Source organism: Akebia trifoliata, chromosome 7, assembly GCF_017979445.1.
Source record: "Akebia trifoliata isolate Shusen 1 chromosome 7, ASM1797944v1, whole genome shotgun sequence".
In the NCBI taxonomy this organism is placed as follows: Eukaryota; Viridiplantae; Streptophyta; class Magnoliopsida; order Ranunculales; family Lardizabalaceae; genus Akebia; species Akebia trifoliata.
Window position 1 is genome coordinate 33,153,676 of NC_141381.1, and position 21,603 is coordinate 33,175,278.

General features: G+C 35.1%; 2 protein-coding genes across 2 annotated transcripts; both read right to left on the minus strand.

Annotated features, from left to right (window-relative positions):
• Window positions 1-1,209: 1,209 nt before the first annotated feature.
• On the minus strand, window positions 1,210-2,733 carry LOC147399243 (L10-interacting MYB domain-containing protein-like). Its single transcript, XM_086446794.1, has 2 exons — window positions 1,929-2,733; window positions 1,210-1,845 (listed from the first exon to the last, which is right to left on the minus strand). The coding sequence occupies exons 1-2, from the start codon at window positions 2,292-2,294 to the stop codon at window positions 1,210-1,212; spliced, it is 1,002 nt and encodes a 333-aa protein (XP_086302920.1). The 5' UTR covers window positions 2,295-2,733.
• Window positions 2,734-10,244: 7,511 nt separating this feature from the next.
• Window positions 10,245-11,696, minus strand: LOC147399244 (protein BIG GRAIN 1-like E). Its single transcript, XM_086449048.1, has one exon. The coding sequence runs from the start codon at window positions 11,489-11,491 to the stop codon at window positions 10,532-10,534; it is 960 nt and encodes a 319-aa protein (XP_086305174.1). The 5' UTR covers window positions 11,492-11,696; the 3' UTR covers window positions 10,245-10,531.
• Window positions 11,697-21,603: the final 9,907 nt, after the last annotated feature.

Below are 21,603 nucleotides of genomic sequence, written 5' to 3' on the forward strand. Positions count from 1 at the left end.
ACCCAGCGTCTACCAAATAGTATTTACCTAATATACAAACAAAAATCAATAATTTCTAGGATTGAATATAAACAGATATAATTGACAAACTTTTAAATATATACCTGGTGGAGGATATGGAAAATTTAAACTGGGAGTATTCACTGTCTCAAGGAAGACACGTGAATCATTAGCCGACCCTTCCCAACCAACCACCACATGAGTGAACAACATGTCAAACGAACATGTTGCCATTACATTTTGTGTGAGTCCCTTATGTCCTCGATATCGTATTTGTTCTGCAATTGGTACAAATGCACTAACATGCGTCCCGTCTATCGCTCCAATACAATCCTACATATTTTTAAGGTATATTAATATATAAACATTAATAAAACAAATATTTTTCAAATATATATATATATATAATTACCTTAAAATATGGCCAAAAACGAGGATTGTTACGGATGTGCGAAGAGACTTCATTGAGGTCGGGAGGCACAATTAAGGACATTGACAAGTTCACAATAGCCAAAAGAACTTTGTTGAAATACTTGCTAACTGTTTGAGGTGAGTGATCGAAATGATTTGCAATTAATCTTTGACCTTGATTATGTCCTATTACCAATAAGAACATCGCTAGTTGTTCTTGAATAGTAACGTAACGTCCCATCTCCAATAGACCTTGATCTTTCAAAATACTACATAGATTTAGAAATACGTGTCGCTCCATTCTAAATAGTGTATGACACGTCGCACGATTATCATCTAGTGTTTCCCGCACAAAGTCAATCCCCTTTAACTGACTATTACTATGTGGCTCCCTATATAAGAAATTATCGCAATAAAATAATGAACCTAAGACGCCTCCTGTAGTGGCCATACGTAAACCTCTTGACTCAACAGTATTGGTGGTATCACCATTTGAATCGATGGTATCAGTCGTATCATCTGAATCGATGGTAATCGTGGTATCAATTGTATCATCTGAATCCATATGACCTGCTTATAAATCCATATTAGTCTTATATATCCATCTAACCAAAAATATTAATCACAATATCCATCCAATAACAAATAAAATATCAAATATCCATCAACAAAAAATATATTGACCAAACTTCATAGTATATTACACCATAACACATCCAAAAAGTAACCAATGTATATTGCACCTTATAAGTGCATCATAAAACCCACATAAAATATTAAAGTAACATATAAACATGTCTAAACATTTTTTCCAGTCATAAAATCAGACATCTCATCCTCCAGCCACCCAAGACGAACCTCTGCTGATCGTAACGCACAAAATATTTCTCTGAATTGTTTGTTCTTGCCAAACATCTTCAATGCAAAACGATAAAGATCACTCTTGGGGGTTAAATCTGGTAGTTCATCTAAGAGAGACACCGACTCTTGAATACTGCCATTCTTAATATTAGTGGGATTGGTAGCAGCATATGTCTGAACATGAACTGCATCTGCAAGCTTTTCCAATGATTGGCCAATTTGCATTGCAGTAGTCTTCTTCTGCCTACGACCATGAGGTGGTAGATGATCACCACTTCTACGTCGAGCAGGGTATGTGGGTAGGGGTACAGTATGACTAGCATCATCCTCAAACTCATTATCAGCATCAGGAGTCAAGTCGAAAGGTGTGTCAGACTCTGGAGGTTGGGTTGCCATAACATCTACATCATCCGCATCAAGATTCTCATTCTGAGGTGTTGATGCAGATGGCATTGTACCAGATGCAGGTGACCACATGCGGCTACCAGTGGCATATGTACCTCCAAAAATGAAATCCAATTGTTTCGCAAACTTCAGAGGTTCCTTTCGGAATATTACATCTTTTGGATGATGCTATAAAAAATATAAACCCTATGTTACATAAAGAAACAAAAATCTTAAAATAAATAAAAGGTCAAATTATCAAAAAAAAATACCTCCAACCACCCATCCCACCACTCATCACTTGCATCTAATATGCCAGTCTCAATATCATAAGAGACGCCTGTATTCGTGCAAACCTTATTCCAACGTCCCCAAATGCCTTTTTGTCTATCCCATTTGTTCTTCATTTGCCCTCTATCGTAAAAAACATTTGTTCTTTTGTTAAACTCCTTAACCAAGAAATCATAACCGGTCTTGTCAAGTACTTTATGCGGTCTCCTCCCCTTCTTAACTAAGTCATAACAGATCTCGACCCAAACTTCATGTTGTTTGGGTGTCCAATCTGCTTTCCCACTCTTTGAATTGTTATCTTCCATCTGCCAATGGTAATAACAAGAGTAGCGCATAGAATGGCACATGTCATATTCTATTTCAATAATATAACATGATTCATTGGTTGAACAATAATTGTTGTGTGTGTGTGCGTGTGTAAGTTAAAGAAAAAAATATATATTAACTTTTGCACAGTGTATAATCAAAGAGAGAAACCAGGAGGCAATGTCAGGTTACCATATAGATAGCCGGAAGAACGCACAGTTCTCAGTCCCACGGTGAGGGAGCCCTGTGTTCTCGATCTTTGACTGTACAACGTACAGTAATTGTTGTGTGTGTGTGTGTAAGTTAAAGAAAAACATATATAAATTTTTGAACCATTGTATACTATTTGGGTAGGTAGTGTGTTGGAGATTCACATTTTGGGATATGGGAATAATGAGTTAATTGATCGAGTCTTCATTATATCACAAATAATTCATTCGTGAAAAACTGAAAATCCTATTAGTTCAGGCTTTAATGCCTACAACGTCAGCCCTAAAGATGAAATGAACTAGTTTTTTCTATAGCACAGTTTGACATAAGGAGAGAACATACCAATTATGACAACAATCACCCCAGACTTACCATTGAATGCAATCGACTATACATTCAACTGGTTTAAAACACACAAAATTTCAACTCAATACGTATTTCAAATTATATGTTACGTACATGAAAACAGATACATGTGTTGTGGGCTGATTAACAAAACATGTGTCGTCCAACACAACCCCAGACACATACACAATGAGAAAATAAAAAATTAATAATAAACATTCAGCTATTTTAAGTAAAATAAAATTTATCAGAGAATAGGAAAAACAAAAGTTGCAATTGAATTTTTCCATCCCAAATGTGTGAATGTCTTAAAATGATTTGATTTTGCAAATGTTTCTAAAATATTCTCCATGTCAAACAGTAGTTGAAATATCATTACAAAAAGGGTAAGCAAAACATTCAAGAATAGCAGCTCCACCCATCAATATCAAACGTGTTGGGAGCAATGCATTGTCACAAGTTTGAGAAGCATGCAAGGAACAACTAAGAAAATTTCATAAATAAAGTGAACCCCCTTAAGTTATAATTTGGATAAATAGCTGGAAATTATAAATATAAACCTAGTACCTTAAAAAAATAACTGCGAAAATAAAATAAAAAAGAAATATTTTTCCTATGCAAATTATACAAGCATAGAACACCTATATCTAAAAGGAATATAGTAGGACCTATCCACTCTGCCTGTATATGATAAATTCTACAAAGATGATAGATTATTAAAAAAAAAGAACTTTCAAACATGAAAACGAATGTACAGCTGAGATGGAGGGAGTAACACAGATTTTTTTACGGAGCATGTTCCCTATAAAAATTCAAAGACCAGAAACAAAGCTAAAATCAGCCCAATCAATGTCATTTTGGTCAAGCGTTGGCCATGGATGCCCCTAGACATTAGCCATCGAATAACAAGCTTTAACGATGAGTTGTGGATCAAACAAATAAAATAAACTTTAACTATAGGCAAGGTTTCTTTAGCCTATCCAGAGATTAAAGTTATGGTGAAACAAATATTATTGGCTGTCATACTAAACTCTGAAACCTTCCAAATCAGAATCTCTAATAAAAAAAAAGAAACTATTTCCAAGAAAACAATAACAAAATTAAAACAGCAAAAAAGCATCCTGGGAAAAATAAAATCAGACAAACCCAGATAACCAATATTTTGTAACTATTAGGAAAATGGAGATAAACTGAGTAACAAAAAAGTGCTCCAACCCTAACAAAATAAAACATTTACAAACATAAACAATCATTTCTTAGCTTAAGGGTCTCTTTCATAACTGAGTTTTTTTTATTATTAGTGTACCTGTGTCTGAACCTTTGTTTTCTCCGAGTTCAAGTGAAGTTCTAAGCTGTGAATTTTGTTCAGAACCAATAAGAAGATTTCAGGCCGTGACAGCAACACTAGTAGTTTTGCTATTATTATCCTGAATTGAGCCTAAAAATACATGCTAACGTGCGCCATATTAAGGAGAATTTATATAGCGCACAAAAATCAAAACATTAATGGAATGATGGAGGAAGGATTGAAGAAGTAGAGTAAGTCAAAGTGGATAATTTTTTGATAGTGCAGGTAGTGTTGCAGAGAAGAACTCTGTGATGGTTTTTAATTTGTGAAGAATTCATCCAAGAAAACCACTAATTCTTTGATCTTAATTCTTATCTTGTTCGCACCAAATAGCATTCCACACATTTTAAGGTGACGAGGCAATCCAAGAAAACTGAGGGTGGGCAAAATAATTCTGATCCTATCAATGGTGAATAAAAATAAGCAACAAAAATAATGCAATAATTTCTGATTCGATCAATGGTAAATATTTATTTTTTTTAAATAAAAATCTAACAAGAAAAACAGTAACAGATCTAAAAATCTAACAAGAAAAAGTTCTGTTAATCGATCTTCAAGTTGCAATTTCTTCAAAGATCCAAATCGATGAGAGAGGGAGAGAGAGAGAGAGAGAGAGAGCTCACAGATCGTGTTCGAAGCTGCTGTGAGAAGGAACCGAAAGGCGTCGATCGGAAAATAGGCAAACGGAGAGTTTGAGTTCGCTTAGACTTCGATTCGTCGTCGTCAATGGCGTCGATCGGACTCGGAGTTGTCAATGGCGTCGATCGGCGTCACTGTCTTCACCGATTTTAGGTTTAAAAAGGGGTTTCGAATCCTTTACTGTTAATCGATGGGTTTCGGTTTAACAAGACAACGTTGTCTTTGTCGATGGGTTAGGATCGGAAATTGATCGCCGTCGTCAAGTAGATCGTCGGTGCTGTTGAAATCGATGAGAGACAGAGAGAGAGCGAGAGAGAATGGACGAAGGGCTGCTGTCTGTTTTTGTTTTATCGCGGACAGTGGCTGAAAATTTGATAAAAGACGAAGGTCATTTTCGTCTTTTCACTTCCCCGCTTTTCAACTCAGCTGTGCGAAGCTGCTATTATTTGCTTTTCAAAACTGCGGTCAACGAAAGCAATTTGCGTTTCAAATTTCGAAACGCAAATATTAGAAGCGGTATCAAGCACGTTGCAGCGAGTCAAAATTTGCTTTTTGACGCAAACGCATCAAAAGCTGAGTTTAGAAGCGCTATCAAGCACGCCCTTGTGCAACCACCCACTATCTAGGGTCTGTACGTATGATGGACAAGAATCATAGCACGTGAGACCCACACGTGCTTATCTTGCAATGACATATCACTCACGCTTGGAGGTCCCATTTAGTGCTCATCACTTAAGAGTCTATCATTATCTCATGAAAAGAAGTCTTAAGCATGATGGATTGGCCCAATCACTTAACCACTTTTTTTTTTTTTGTGTGAAGAAAATCTAATCTTTTTTTTAATCTCAAGTAAAAGGCCACTAATCATCAATTCAATCTTGAATTTGTTTCAAACATAATTCCCCCACCAAATTACTACTTTTTATTAACTTATCTTCAAAGCTTGTAAGGTTCAAAATATTTTATACTAGTAATGAAGATTTTATTGACTTAACTTCTCTTCATTAGATTCTAATACAAATAAAACAAATGGTACTCTACCTTTTCTTTCTATGTTGATTTTCTTCTCTCTCTCTTTTTTTTTTTTTTTTGGATAAAAAAAGTGTAAGATTGGGAGGATATTAAGGCGTGAGGACCGCAATCTCAAAAGTGATAGTTTCTATCTCACCTCACCCACCACAAGACACACGCATGGACACCCCATGTTGCAAGTTCCAGTCTGTTTGGACACACCTATACATACATAGATAAAAAAGAGTACTGTACGGTTTGGCTTCACCTTTTTTTTTTTTTTTTTAAATTTGATACGTGCAATTGTTGGGGATATAGGCTTTGATGTAGATGGTTCAAAAATTAGAGTTGTTTGCACATAGAAAAGACATAATTAATATAATTGATCTCACGTTTTGATGTTTCTTTGCAGAAATCAAGAAAATCCCATAGCATTTGCTTTAATCAGGGGTATTTTCCAATGGCCTGTCATCATCCTCTTCACTGACACGCGCAATCAAACCTAACCAAGGATGATCCTAGATTGGAGGTCGTCAAGGATTCCTAATAGTGTAAGGTGTCCATCGACATCATGCGTTCTATGGAAATAGATTTTGACCTTTCAATGGCAAGCTGAGCCTTGATAAGCTCCTTAGGAAGGGTAGGTACTCTAGTGTTCAAAACCCCATGAATTAATGAATTTCTTGGGGCCACCCTCTAGTATCTGATTGACCCTCGACTCAACCAGTTGCATGTAGGACTTTCGGAGGGGGCGGTGCGTGTGACCGTGGGATTAGTCTCACCCGAAGAGTGGGCATACTGACAATAGGCAAAAAAGAAAAAAAATCGCATCATATCTGGTCTTGGTTGGCCTTTTACCCGAGCCATTAGTCATCCTCGTATTTTGCCACATATATGGGTTAGGTACTCCAAGGCCTGTTAGAACTATTTTCAGCCCTACTAGATTTATTGGTTTCAAATAAAATAGGCAGAACATGAAGTTTCCACCAATTGAAAGTGTTATAACTGATCGGTTGTAAAGCTTGCAATAGAGATGCAGAGATTAAGATGTGAATTAAGACTTTGGGCAAGTCGAATTCGTTCCACAGGGACAATGAAGATTCAAAGATTCATACGGTTAGAAGTCCAAAACAGAATTGGAAAACAGATTTTTCTTAAAAACAAAACAGATTTGTTGCATAAATGAAATGGAAATTAACTTGCAATTTGAAATAAAAACAGAAAGTAGAGATTGAAGATAAAAGAAAGGAGGTTTAGAGAAATCAAATCAGCTTTTGCAAACTATCCATAATGTAGATCAATTCCAAGAATATCTCAATCCATGTAGCAAGTCATTGCTCATGGATCGGAAGGTGGAGCGGTTTAATTATTAAAGGTAACCAAGAGACATTCATGAAAATTCAGATTTAATTGAGATTGCCTAGCTTATATTCAGATTCTTCACAAAGCATAGCCGTTCTTGAGCTTATCTAAGTAATGGCTATCAAAGTTTGAATCAAAAATATAAGTAGATCATCTAATCAAAGTAGAATTTCTAGAATAGTAAACATGTAAGCAAAATAAGGAATTAAAACTACATTAGAGGGATAAACTTGCTTCGGCATCATTGATCTCTCTAAAGAGGATCTAGCCGATCATCGCAAGGATCATATTGCAACAATACTAAAAAGCAAAGAGAAGATGGGAGAAGAAGATGAAGATGCAACTTGATTCCTTCTTGAATGGATCTCTCAAAAGAGTTACAATAGAGCCAATGGCTTACTCTTGATGTTCTCACTACACTCAAGATCTCACCAAAAGGAAAAATTACAGAAAATTAAAAGAAGAAAAAATCAAAACTTATGGAACAAGAGAAGAAGAGAAGAGCCCCCAATTTATAACATTTGTATTCGGGTAATCGGGTCAACTTTTCGGATGATTTGCTTCGAACTACCCAATCAGTTACAACCACCGAAGCTTCTAGAAGCTTCTGTAAAAATCTCGAGGATAAATTTCTCGAAATGACCGCGGCGCGGTCATGCCTAGCCGCGGCGCGGTGACGTGGCGCCCAAATCGACCGAGATTTTTCTGGAAACTTCCCTTCGACTCGTGTATTGTAACCGTAATTGTTTCGCGATTTGTTGGCTTCCACGTGCGCTACAATTAACACTAATATATCATTAGCTTTATTAATTTGGATAAATAAAATAATTTTGCAATTATTTAAAGGAACTAACATTTATACAATGGTAATCTTAATGCAATTACGGTCCCAAAATCGAATAATTGGGACCTTATCAATAACTAAAATGGCATGGCAAGTTTGCTGGACCACAAAACTTGTGATATTGGTCGTGCATATCCTTGTTACATCTCTTATATGAGCAGAGGCCGTGACATCGTGGAGTGGGTGTGCCTTACTTTGTGAAATCTTAGGTTCATAGTTTGAATATTTTTTCATACTCACATGACATGGTAGCACAGTATTTGAGTGACACTGTGCATGTATGCTTGTAAAAGGTGGGGGATGTTTATCTGACATAACAAGGTGACAACGACCTCAAAGGAATGGGTTACAAAGAAATCAATCTTTGTCCAAGTGCATTGTTTCTGAAATTATACCTTTCAAGCAAATCCCAAATAAGAATCATCCTAAGAATTGGTTTGGAGGAGGGAATCTTAATCTTAAATCCCAATCAAAATCAGAATTGGTGGAAGACCTTTTATTATGATGGAGGAATCAAAGAGTGATGTTTTGTAGGGGTGGCTTGCTTAGAAGAGGTAGATGAATGGGATATCAAATCTTAATCAAGAGTAAAATTTTCTTTTGCAGTTGTCCGTTTAGATTTAAGTTTACTTTTTAGAGTTCTATATAATGTTTTCTAATTGAGTCCAAAATTTCTATATTAAGGGATATGCCCCTCAATCTTTCTAAATCACGCCTTTAAAAATAATTAGTTCTTAACTTTGGGAATCTAAGGATTGGTTGAACTAATAGATCTCATGAAAGTTCTGAAATCAAACCAAAAACTTTATTTGAAATAGAGCACCTAAGAGTTAGGAACTCGATCCAATTTTTTAATTTTTTTTCCGTAATCACCGAATCAATAAATTTCCATAAAAATCTACACGTGAGTGTACTTATAGGTTATATAATCATAAATAATTTTCGCAGGCTCTTAAGGGATAAGTACAGCTACATCGTCATTTACATAGAAATTTCTCTCATAAGCACCTAGCCAAGCTAGATAGTCAGCCACCCTATTAGTCTCTTTCCGATAGAATTCAAACTCGCATAATGAAAATGGATGAGCCAAAAGATTTATATTTAAGGTGGGAAAATGATCATCAGTCATCTAAAGACTTTGTGCTGGACAGTAAATTGGGGTCAAAATTGGCTCACAATCTACCATATTAGCGAGATGAAGAAGATCAATCTATGGCGTACTTTGGATGGGTTAAAGAACATACGAGTAGAGGAACCTCTATAACATGGCAAAATGAAATGAGGTAGCCCAAGTTCCTTCATAAAAAAACTCTTTAACTAATAGACCATATGATTATCATCTAAATAAATTCCTACATTGTCATCCATTTAGAATTTGCAAAATAAATTAAACGAGGATAAAAGGGTAACTTCATCATGTTGAAAATCGAAAAATCAATGCAAGTAAAAAAGAGTATTTTGATTTTATAAATGAGTTCATTATTATTTTTTATTGATTTTACTAAAGTTAATTTGAAACTCAAAATTTTAGTAAGAAGTGAAAATTAAAAATTCCCTCCCTCCTTTTTTTTTTGAAAATTATATTATATTGAAACTTGAAAGTTTGAAATTCACTATGAAGAGAACTGAACACAACTTTATATTTGTTGCTCACCCCTTACATAGTTGTTAAAGAGACACAAATTAGTTTCTGCAGTGAAGTTGCAGTATTTATGCATGTATATTTGGTGTTTTTGGGAACTTACAAGGCAACGTTGTACTATTGACATACACACCATCATAAAGATCTTGAGCAGCATTTAATTTGTTTGCATGGATCTCTAATAGACAGATTTGATATAAGGGCAATTAACAAAACTATGATTTTACAAATCATATGTGGCTGTAATTATTCTCAAATATAGTAAAATCACATAATTCTTGTGTTTCTCTATTGTTTATTGATCCTTCATCGCATACATCGCAAGATCTAGGGATAAGTGTACTCATAGTTGTTTAAACCGATTGAACTCGTACAATTCAATCGAGTTTTGAGTCGAGCCGACAAGTTCTAAATCATAGGCGTGCACTCGCACGCGTGATATTACAACTTCAATTGATAACTCATCATTGCTGTTGTCCAAAAACAACTATATAAGATTAAGAAATGTAGTCCACAATCCACATGCGTGGATAATGCTTTGCTTCTCCATTTTATCTTTTAGTGGAAGACCTCCAATCATGGAAAAAAAATCCCATCTATCAATCCGAGTTGTAAGACTTTATTTGAAGTTGTATTCCATCTAATATCACACATTTCTTAGCTATAACCCCTAGATGATAAAAGAAGAAAACAAAAGAAGAAACACAAACATTCCTCACCGTACACAAAAAGAAGATTACTAAGAGCTTTAGACAAAGAAGTGAGACAAAGTAAAATCTTTAGCACTCTACACAAAGAACTCCAATTTTTTTTTCTTTCTCACAGGTTCCAACATTCACAAGAATCCAATCAGCCAAGGGAAAGATAAGATACAGTATTAGAAGGGACCATTGGAAATTGGTGCTCCTCTCTTGATGCTATCCATATGAGTAGTTTCATAAACAGGTAGACCACTAGAGTAAACACCCAAATCATAGTTCTGTAATTCAAACAGATCAGAACTTGAATCACTTTCTGCACCATCATCTACTTCATCAATAACACTTCTAATATCCTTCTTCACTGATGAAAAGTCATCAACCCAAATCCTATCTTTATCAATCAACTTCTTGTTTTTGTCTGAAAACCCATCAATGAATTTGAATTTTTCATCCAACCAAGCTAAATCCATGTTTCTTTTCTCATCCAAAGCTTCATCTTGTAAACCCATTGACCTTACTTGCTGCCCATTGCATTTTGATAATGAAACCACTTGCTTGTGATCTGAATAGCTTCTGAGATCCTTATAGCCCTTAGTAGGAGTGTTTGCATAAGGAGGAGGAGTTCTAAAACCAGAACTTGAAGAATACATGGACTTTATATCTGTTGTGCTGACACTTTGAAAATGACTAATGCTGCTCCTTCTCTTCCTCCTTCCTCCACCTGGGCTCTCCTCTTCATCTTTCACTGATCTTGTGGTTGACTTTGACTTCTTCTTCTTTGAGGCTGCTTGGTTAAAGAGAGAATTCAGAAAGCTAGCAAGTCTACCACCAGGAGAGCTTGGTTGCTTGTATTTCTTCTCTTTGGTTTGTTTTTCGACTCGATGAGATTGCGAAGAAATTGGGTTTCTAGAGGGCATGTCTAAGCTCATCCTTCTTCCTTCTCTCATGATCTTCTGAGAATGAATTGCACCATTAAGGCCAACTCCTTCAGTGCCACCAGCAAAATATCGAGTCGCTTCGAACACGTCGAGTTCACCGGAGTCATTCCTTCGGTGGGTCGACTTTCGATAAAGTCTATCTGGGTCTGCAAATCCTGTGATGGACATTGTAGATAAGGGTTCTTGAAGTTGCTTCATGGAGTTGGGTGTTTACTTATGGGTAGAAAAATAGAGAGGAGGGAGAAGCATAAAAAGGAGAGATTTGTGAGGTTGTAGAGAGAAAAGAGTTGAAATGATTGAGAGTAGTGGGAGGTTCACTGTTAGGTATCTTGTGGACCCATCATGATAATATATGTTGAGGATGTTTTGATTTTAAGGGGACAAACTTGATATTAATTTTTTTTTGCTTTATTATGGTGAGAGAGTGTGAGAGAGGAAACAAGGTGTTATCCTTCTCTACTGTCAAAGCTGAGGTTGTGTTGTGGGTGGTGGGTGCAAGGAGCTTTTTTTCCTTGGATTCTTGGCTTGACATAAGTGGGATTGGTTTCAACTTTATAAGCTATGGGCGTGCACCACAAGGATGTACCTTTATGTTTATACAATGGAAATTTGTGTGACGAACCCATGGTTCATTGAATATTTTATGACCATGGTCGAAAATGATACGTGTACCCTTTCCGGTCCATTCACTCCATAAATGTTGGATCCATCCTCCTAACAAATATGATAAGACTCAGGACCCAATACGATATCCCGTTCCTATATAATAGGATAGGTGTCTACATGGCACGTTATTTAAAACACCTCGGGCGCCTAATCAAGCCATTCACGCAGCTCAATGTGTTCATTTCCTAATCAAATTGTGCCATGTAGACACTGTTCCTATTTATAGAAACGGGACACCGTATGGGATTTTGACTCATATCATAAGTCTTATCTCAGACTTTATGGCATCAATCAAATTAATTCATTTTGAAAGTCATGTCATTTGAATTTATATATGCTTTATGATCTCAATCCACATTTGTTCTCTTGTTCTTTTAAAACCTTCAATTTTGCTTGTTCTTTCTAATTAACCTTCATTGCACATAATCAGCTCATCTTTTAGGTCTCTCTTAATTCTTCAACTTTTAGAACTTGTCCCACAATTGCAAAAAATTATTTGTTTATAAATCAAAGAACAATCTAGCTAATTGATAATGTGTAACTATTTGATTTGAGAATATTTTTTTTCCCATAATCAATATGAAAACCCAATTTTGTTTTAAAATACTCAAATTCAAACGTTCACAAATTAGGCCTGTAACTCATCAGATCCATAATAATACAATATTGTTCATTTTGAATCAAAGTCTGTACGATTTTAAACCGCATTATACTATGTAGGATCTGATTTGTTCTTATAGATCAAGACCGTAACGTTCTCATGTCTGATATAGGACTAATCGTACTCCTCCCTGCCATTCCACCTTGCCACGTAACAACTCTACTTCAACACTTTGATCTTCGTAGCCCTTTCTACGTCTAGCTAGTGATGCAACGGCGAGGTCATAACAAGGCCAATGCTTGGTGTGCAGATCCACCAGCAAGGTGTGAATAAATTTTTTTTGTGTTCACCATGAAAAATTAGAGGTATGGAGTCATTTAATGTTCATTGACCGAGGGTTCATTGAATCATTCTCCATAGAGTATATCATAAGAGATACCTTTTCAAGTCTAGATAACAATCGGGCTATTATGACTACTTTGGCTTTCTTTTTAGGTTGTTGAGTTAGTCAATGGAGTTGTGGATTTGAAAGGGAAACCCATCACTTGGGTTGTGTTAGTGGGCACACCTTGTTCCTTTGAGTTCGTCACTGGACATGAGAGAGAAAGAGTTTGTGGATTTGGAAGAGAAACCCATCACTTGGATTGGGTTAGTGGGCACACCATGTTTATGTATGTCCATCAGTACATATGAGAGAGAGAGAGAGAGAGAGAGAGAGAGAGAGAGAGAGGGAGGTTTGTGTTTATCATCTAGATAGCCCTATAGTGGGCTTTGGTTATACATTTAATTTAGCCATAACAATGTAAAGTACAAATACAAGGGGAAAAAAATGAAGATAATTGTAGAGGTGACATATGATGTAGGTGTTTGATGTTCATTTGATTGATCCCATTTAAAAGAGATCTTATGTAAATCCCATGTAAATGATCATGACAGTTCAATTGAGATCATTTGCTTTAGTCAACTTGTTTGGTGTAGATGTATGTCCATCTTATACTTTGAATGGTCCCTCAGCCAACAAAAACAAAACCAACATCACCTTCACAAAAAATGGGACTATGAAAACTGATAGCCTCAGTTTCATTTTAAAAAAAATTACATCAGGATGTAATTACATGGATCCCTCTAAAAGGAATTTAGATAGAAAACAACATATATATTTTAAATTAAAACAAATAAGTGTAATATAATCTTCATTAGAACATTATCTAGTACCCCACTTTCTTCTATGGCAATTCTCTCATAAATTTTTAATTAATAATGAGACAAATCAATCAAGAAACTGTAAAGAAAATAGATGCAATCGAACCAAGAAAACAAATCGAAAAATAAATACAAAACAAGATGCAATCACACAAAGAAACGTAAAGATTTTATGTGATTCCCTCAAGATTGAGGTACGTCCATAGATCACACCGATTCCATTATAAAGAGAAAACTCGAAATTACAAATTACAACATTTCACCAAAAATGAGAAATATACATACCCTAGGATACCTAAATAATATTAGTGAAATTATGAAAATACTCTTAGAAAAATTTCTTTCGGGGGTTTGATTTACAGTACCTCATTGTTGACTAGTACTATCAAGCTCAACAAATCATAACAGAAACCACGCAAAAAAAAAAAAAAAAAAAAGTACTCCTTTATCGAGATATTATCACACTGTGTTTGGTATCTAAGCACCATGATAGGCCCAAATGAGGAAAATAAGTGGACCGGATTCAATAGTGGCCACACAGATTTGTCCATTTAGGCTGCTAGATAGGCTCGTGTGCTACACAAGTGCACCCTACATGCTGCAACCCTACCCATCAACACCAACAACAGCTACATCCCCTCTTACCAAATATTAGTTGCATTTCATTCATGTTTTTTGGGTTGTTGTTCTCTCTTTTACTATGCACCATACATTATAAAGTTAAATTGCTTGGTTCTCTTTCTCTCATGAGTCCCATCTGTGCCCCTAATGTTTATCTCCCTGTTCATATTCACTAAGATTCAAAGAAAATGAAAGCTGGTGTGGACATATCATAATGAAGTTGTGAACAAGTAAGAGAACTCTAAATAGATATTTTCTCAAGGCTTTGTCGAGATAGTGACCGACCATAGCTTATGGTTGCCTCATTTGCCATGCCATTTATTACATTTTTTGGCTAATTTCTAGGGTTTTGAGATGGGGCCTTGTGTTGGGTTAAAAGGGTGGACCCCCTCATTTATAAGTGGATGACCTGACATTATGATCTACTAAGAGATGTGTGATGTGGCTGAGTCCCTGAAGATGGCAATTCGATATGGACCACTTGGCTGGACTGGAAGGGAACACGGGCCTAAATTGTCCCCTAGAGTCTATATTATCTTATCAGATAAGGTAAGGACTCAATGGGCCTGGTTTTGATCCGGTTTTTTTTTTTTGATCGCGTTTGGCTATTTGTATTAGTTCCATTTAGTAATCGGAACATTAGCCCAATTCATATTTTGGGCCAAGCCTACTCCTGGCAGAGAGGCCCTCCTGTTCCAATAATTATATTGACAGGCTTACTTTTAAGTGGGCTTAATAGAATCCTATTTGAAATAAGATAAGGAGAAAACAGTGGATCGATACTAGGACAGATCAATTCGTAATTTGTGGGGTTTAAAATCTTGATGTCCTTCAGCTCTTCCTCTGCAATCTCCAATGATCGATTTAGATGTGGATTAACAAAGTAACAATGTGGTGATGAGAATTGCGTATCTTTGCCTTAGTTTTACCTCTTATTTATATATTTTTCTCCTTCAAATCTTTTCGAATTTGAGTAATTGATTGATTGCTTCCCAACCACAATTTCCTAATTACTTGAGACTTGAAGTTATTTTATTATCACATGAACAACTATTTTAACAAATCTTTCCAAGATCTCACCCTTTTTCAGAGGCATTAAAGTGACTGCCTAAACAACGAAATGCGCCCAGGATTTATATATGCTTGAGGAATTTTTTTATATATCACAGGTATCCCCACTATTTAGTGAGACTAATCCCACGGTCTCTTGCACTGTCCCCTTGAAAAGTCCTACGTGCAATTGGTTGAGTCGAAGGTCAACCGAATCCTAGAGGGTGGCTCCAAGGAATTCATAGCTTCGTGGGGGTTTCGAACACTTGACCTACCCTTCCTGAAGAGCTTATCAAGGCTCGGCTTACCATTAGGCCAACCCCTTGATTCAAGGATATTTAAGTCTTAATTAGTTGGGATTCAAGGTGGTTCATTATCTTGGATGATGTATATCGAAACCTTTTTATAGACGGTACTATGACACTGAAGATTGGGAGTCTCGGTCCGACTCATCGCCATCTGGACTACACTTGGAAAAACTCCTTCGTCGGTAGCCAACGAGGGAATTTGAGCTAAATTATATTATCTAAGCACGGTTCATCGTGTGCCGGGCCAATATGGTCCTCACGCTAGTTAGGGTGGAACTTTTGTAGGGACTAGGGACCATAGGTGTAATGAGAATGCCCATCATCCATCGTTTTCACTAAAACCAGTACCGACAGTGGAATAGTTGGGCCATTAATCTCGACTGTTTGTTTGATGCAAGGCCTCAAACATATTAAGAATCTCTAAGTCGAAATTACCGATCTGTATGAGGTTGTCAATGGATTGGTTCCCATAGGAACCATCATAAGAACCGTCCATTTTTCGTAGTTTCTGTTCCTATTGATTTTGATTTTGATTCTCAAATCAATGAAACTATAATTGGAATCTTGGAAAATTTTCTTTACAAACAGTTCCACTCATATTTTTTCAGTTCCTATCGGTTTTAGTTCTCAATCGATTCGCTTCCTAGAGACCCGACTCAAATAGGTTCCAATAAAAAGGGACCCACAACCAGATCCAATTCTGGTTCAGTTTGGGTCAAATGGGTACCATTGCAACAGTCAAACATCCTTGGCTATAACTAATTTCTGACCCGCCACTAAATCCGCAAATTTTTTCAGTCCATTACATCTGGGCCAGGTTATGACAACAATTCCCAGCCCAGCATGATCATGTCCGTTAGCATAATTTCAACACGAACCCAACTGAGCCCATTAAGTTTTGGACATGGGCTTAGTCAACTTTTGCCTGATGTGGGTCTTGGAATGGTCTAAAGTTCAATCCGCCTTTTGGATTTTGTTTGGGCTTTTAAATGTAGAATCCACCATTAATGTATGAACTTTATGAAAAATCTTCAAAAATATATGGCAGCAATCATGAATTAGATTTATGATACATTATCCAGACCATGTTAATACAAAATCCAATGGTTGGGATTTATCTTAAGGTTGTTTAATTGCAACAGATGCTTTCTTATGTTTATGCGGTCGGGACCCGAGATTGCAGTTTTTATAATGAGTCATTTGTTTCTTGAATCTGGAGATCTCTCTCGACCCATCATAGATTAGTTTTGATCCACCGATGGATGCACTTAAGTTGATGTTATCTATTAAAAATCAACCCGATTGCATGATCAAAATCATATTTGAAAACACAATTTGTATTCTACTAAGGTACTAGCACCATATGTTCCAACCATAGTCACAAAATTCTCTGAATAAGGTACTAGCCGATTAAATCAACGAATTAATTGATGATTTATCAATGAATCACCGAATAACATAAAATTTTTATCTCACTTTCAAAATTTTATTTTCAGCGTTAAAATCTCAAGAAGAATACGTGATTTTTAGGGAGGTTGAAGATGATGGATTTTCAGAAGAAATCCAAAAGACATCATTTGCAAAATCTTTACAAAGTTAACCAAATGAAGGCCCTTAAAATAATTACAGACTCCAAACTTGATTACTATGGTGCCTACCACCTGCGGCTGGTAACATGGTCAGCCGTATTTTCATATATTGAACTTCTTATGGAATCCTAGGATTATATTCCCATCTCGGCAGTATTTAAGGTTATTTTTCTTCTTTTTTGGAGGTCTGTAAGGGTGGTCATATCTTCAAATGAGTAACTCACATAACCCTTTGAGTAAATTCAGACCTTTTCTTTGAGAAGAAAGTAGTTTTTTTTATATTATATATTAAGTAATTTTTTTTGACTTGTATCACAAAAACTCTCTTATTTTATCATGTTTGTTAATTACTTGAACAAATCTTACTTTATGAATCATGCTATCATGACTAACTTAGTAAGATTTCAAATCTTACTAAGCATAGTTCGACCCACAGGATAATCAACAGAACCTTCTAGGTTTTATGGAAAAACTCATATTCAAAAGAAAACATTCAAAACAAAACCCTTTTAAGTTTGATTGTAGGTGTCGAAAATGGATGACTACTAAATTTTCAAATTTAAAATTCAAATTAAACGGTGAAAATTAATATTTTTTTCATAGTTCTTAAAATTTTGTCCTTTATAATCTCCTATGACATCAGATCAAATAATAAATTAAAAGTATAAATTCAAATTTTATGACATGGATCCCCACTCCAGCGTTTGCTCGGTAACAAACTCGATAAAGTGTGGTTTGATGGGTAACAAACTTCATAAAGTAAGATTCTTTTTAGTGTCAGAACTTGAAGAGAGTTTTTGTAATAAAAATACAATAATTGGGTCTGCTAGGTATCCCTCTAAATTATATTTAAAAAAATTCAATTAATTATTAAAAAATAAAACAAAACACAACTCTTCTCAGTTGTGATTTTTTCAAAAAATTTGTTGCAAGTGACCATCTCAAAAGCGAAAAAGGGGAGTTTTGATGTTGTTTGTCGGCAAAAAGCTTAACCGAACTTATCTGGGGTCGAAATCACGGGTTCGATTCTCTTTCGGATCGGGTCTATTCTTGCCATTCTTTACTTCAACTTCATGCCCGCACTACATTTCTACTTTCTATTATTGAAATAGAATTAAAAAAAAGTCCGAATTTAATTGAACCGTTTTATTTTTCTTGACCAAAATAACCTAAACAATTACTGAAACCCACTTTCACAAAACAACTTGAATTTGATTTAAATAAAAAAACACTTTTGTAGATTATTATGTTATTAAAGGAAAACCTGAAAGAAAAACACTCTCCCTAGTTAGTAAGGGAAGTACACTCTCCTTACTCATTACCTTGAGTTGTAGCATCCAAAAACATGATATGATGTCATAGGGTTGTAGAGGATAAAATTTTAAGAATTAAAAAAAAAAAAAAAAAATTAATTTTCACTGTTAAATTTAAATTTTAAATGTAAGAGTTTGATATCCACCCATTTTCAACACTTAGGCAAATAAGATTTTTTTTTTTCTTGAATATGATTTTTTCCATGAAACCAAGGTCGCCCATCTTCTACACCTAGGATTAGGACTGGCAACCAATTGGTTCAGTAATAGATCAGTACCACTCCAATATTGATCCAAATTTTTTTAACATGTACCTAATTAGATTAATGAATGTGTGGAACTGAATCTGATCCGATCCGTTCTAATATGAACATGTGCCTTATTTTCAAATTATCAATATTTAAAAAAATTTAAAAATATAAAATCAAATAAAATATAAAAATCAAAATCAAAATTTCAACTACAAATATAGAGGAAAACCAAAAAGACTAAAATATTTTATCTTATGTATTTATATGAAATTAAGAAGAAATAAAAATATTAAAATACATTCAAAATAGATTTTTTTTTTCAGACAAGATTAGGGTATTTCTGAATCCGATCCGAAAATTCAAATTTTCATGTTTTTACAGATCAAGTCGGACATCGAGTATATTTCGGAACATTACCAACCCTACTTAGGATAAAGCTCATAAAAGTTTTTTTTTTCCTCTTGATTATAATTTTTTCCATGAAACCTAGAAGGTTGCGGTGTTGGATTGCCAATGTGATAATTCATGTGGACCCATGACTATTTTAGTAAATCGATCTTAAGGGATATTTTCTTGACCATTTCCCTCAATCATCATCATGTCTTTATGATTAATGCTGTTTTTCAAATTTGTGTGGATCGGGTGCTCTAGGAGTCATGTTTCTGTTTGTCCTTTTCTGCAACGTGATCGACATTAATTTTCAGGCCTACTGATGTATGAGTTTTAACATTCCAAAAATTAGGTTGATTGATTATGATTTCTAATCATAGGATATGAACAGCTTCCTAATTACAGGTTCTAGCTAGCTATAAATTCATGGATTAAACATGTATCCCTATGATATATTACATATCTCTAGGCTTTATCCAATTGTTGAATTTTATGTTTAATGATTGGGATTGAATGTTTTTATATGGATAATTATCATTTTTTACAATGATTATTGGAATCACTGTTATAATATATCTGTGAAAAACTATAGATCGTTTGATTGGTTGAAATTTCAAGACCACACAATTATAATAAGAGTTGTGATGAATGCACGCGGTCTTGGTACGCGGCTGACGTGGCAAGGGCATAGAACCATAGATCATTTTCTTTGGGATACATAGAAAAAAATGTGTGGTTTTGTGCCTTTGTCATATCAGCCATGTACCAAACTGCATACATTCATGATCATTATTCTTATAAGGAAAATGTTACGACAGAAATGATGTGGTGGCGCGCACATAACCGTAGACGCTTTTTACTTATATGTCACGGAAAAGCATTTACGGTAATTTGCACGACAACACATCATTTTGTCATCTTTGTGTCCCCAGTTGTGTCACCGCAGCACAACTCTTCTTGTAATAAACCATTTGTTCGTTCTAATCGGATGCATATTGAAGAGATACCATTTTCAACGGTTAGTTTTCAGTTTGAACGTAAACTTTACTTACTATTTTGTTTTGTTCATTTTTCTATCTTTTTTTTGTTCTAATTTTTATTGAAGTATAAGATATTTTACTTCATAATTAATTATATAAATTAAATTTAATTCTATTATAGAATTTCGATAATGGCTAACTAAGAAACATAGGTAAATACTCCCTTTGTATGGGTTATTTTGAAAATAATAATAATAAAATTGATTTGCTGGTTTTGGTCCAATATTCTCAGCCAAACCATGTGAATTCCACATTAATTCCCATACAAGTGTGTGTGGCTTTCTTAAAACCATGAAATCTTGTAAGAGGTCAAAAGCAAGGAAATGAAAATTCCCAACGCCCAGAAAAAAAAGGTAAAAGTTATTCTCTATAGAGTTATTAACATGTCTGCATTATTCCTTTTCCATCTTTATTGACTCTACGGAGAAACAATGGGTTTAAAAGTGAATTTTGTTCCATCTAAGAGTTATCCATGGAGAGAGAATTAAAGTGGTTTTGTACTTTTGTCGGATAGGTACGTATGTTACAATGTGGGTCAACCATTTCTGCAATGGGTCCGGATGGTTCTGTCAAGTAGAAAATAATAGGCTAGAAAGTGAAGTAGATACCTAATTGGTTAATCGTGGATGTAACATGTCCTCTGTCGATCATTCTAAAATGAGTGTTGAATTTGTAATTCAACTTGACAAGGTAATTCGATGACTCATTGAAGTGGTAGGTGCAAGAATCATAGATTGTTTTCGTCGGGATACATAATTGTACATATTCTATGACGATGTGCAGTTGCAATATACACATTAATTGAGTTTTTGAGTAACCATGCCAGGTTGAGTTATAAAATCATTAACACTTCTAAAAGTGAGGAAGGCAGATTCCGCCACCTTAGGTTCAGCTAACCCAGCACTAGTAAGTGCAACATACTTAGATCAGCCATATATTTCTATCGGGCTTAAATTGGTTATGCCCATTACTAGGTCAAGGTTGAGTTTGTCAAATTATTAAAAAGAAAGAAAAAATTCATAGATGTTTTAAAATCATTTGGAGTTGATTAATATATATAAAATGAAAATATAGGTTGAATCTATATCATAATCATAGTTTTAAATCTCTTTCGAAACTGAGATGACTCACCCAAGTCATCTCGATAACATGTACTAACGAGTTGGATTTACACAGTATCTCAGGATTTACATATCTTATGAGATAAACGATACGATTCAGATAATATTTTGAGAATCTCTATTCAATCAGTCAAGATTTTGTATATTTTGATTAAAA

Bases quoted from the DNA above. Each gene is read 5' to 3' on its own strand.
- LOC147399243 (XM_086446794.1), bottom strand. From the start codon at position 2,294: ATGTGCCATTCTATGCGCTACTCTTGTTATTACCATTGGCAGATGGAA. The intron at 1,846-1,928 runs GTATTTTTTTTT...TATTTTTTATAG, and splicing joins GGTGGGATGGGTGGTTGGAG to CATCATCCAAAAGATGTAAT.
- LOC147399244 (XM_086449048.1), bottom strand. From the start codon at position 11,491: ATGAAGCAACTTCAAGAACCCTTATCTACAATGTCCATCACAGGATTT.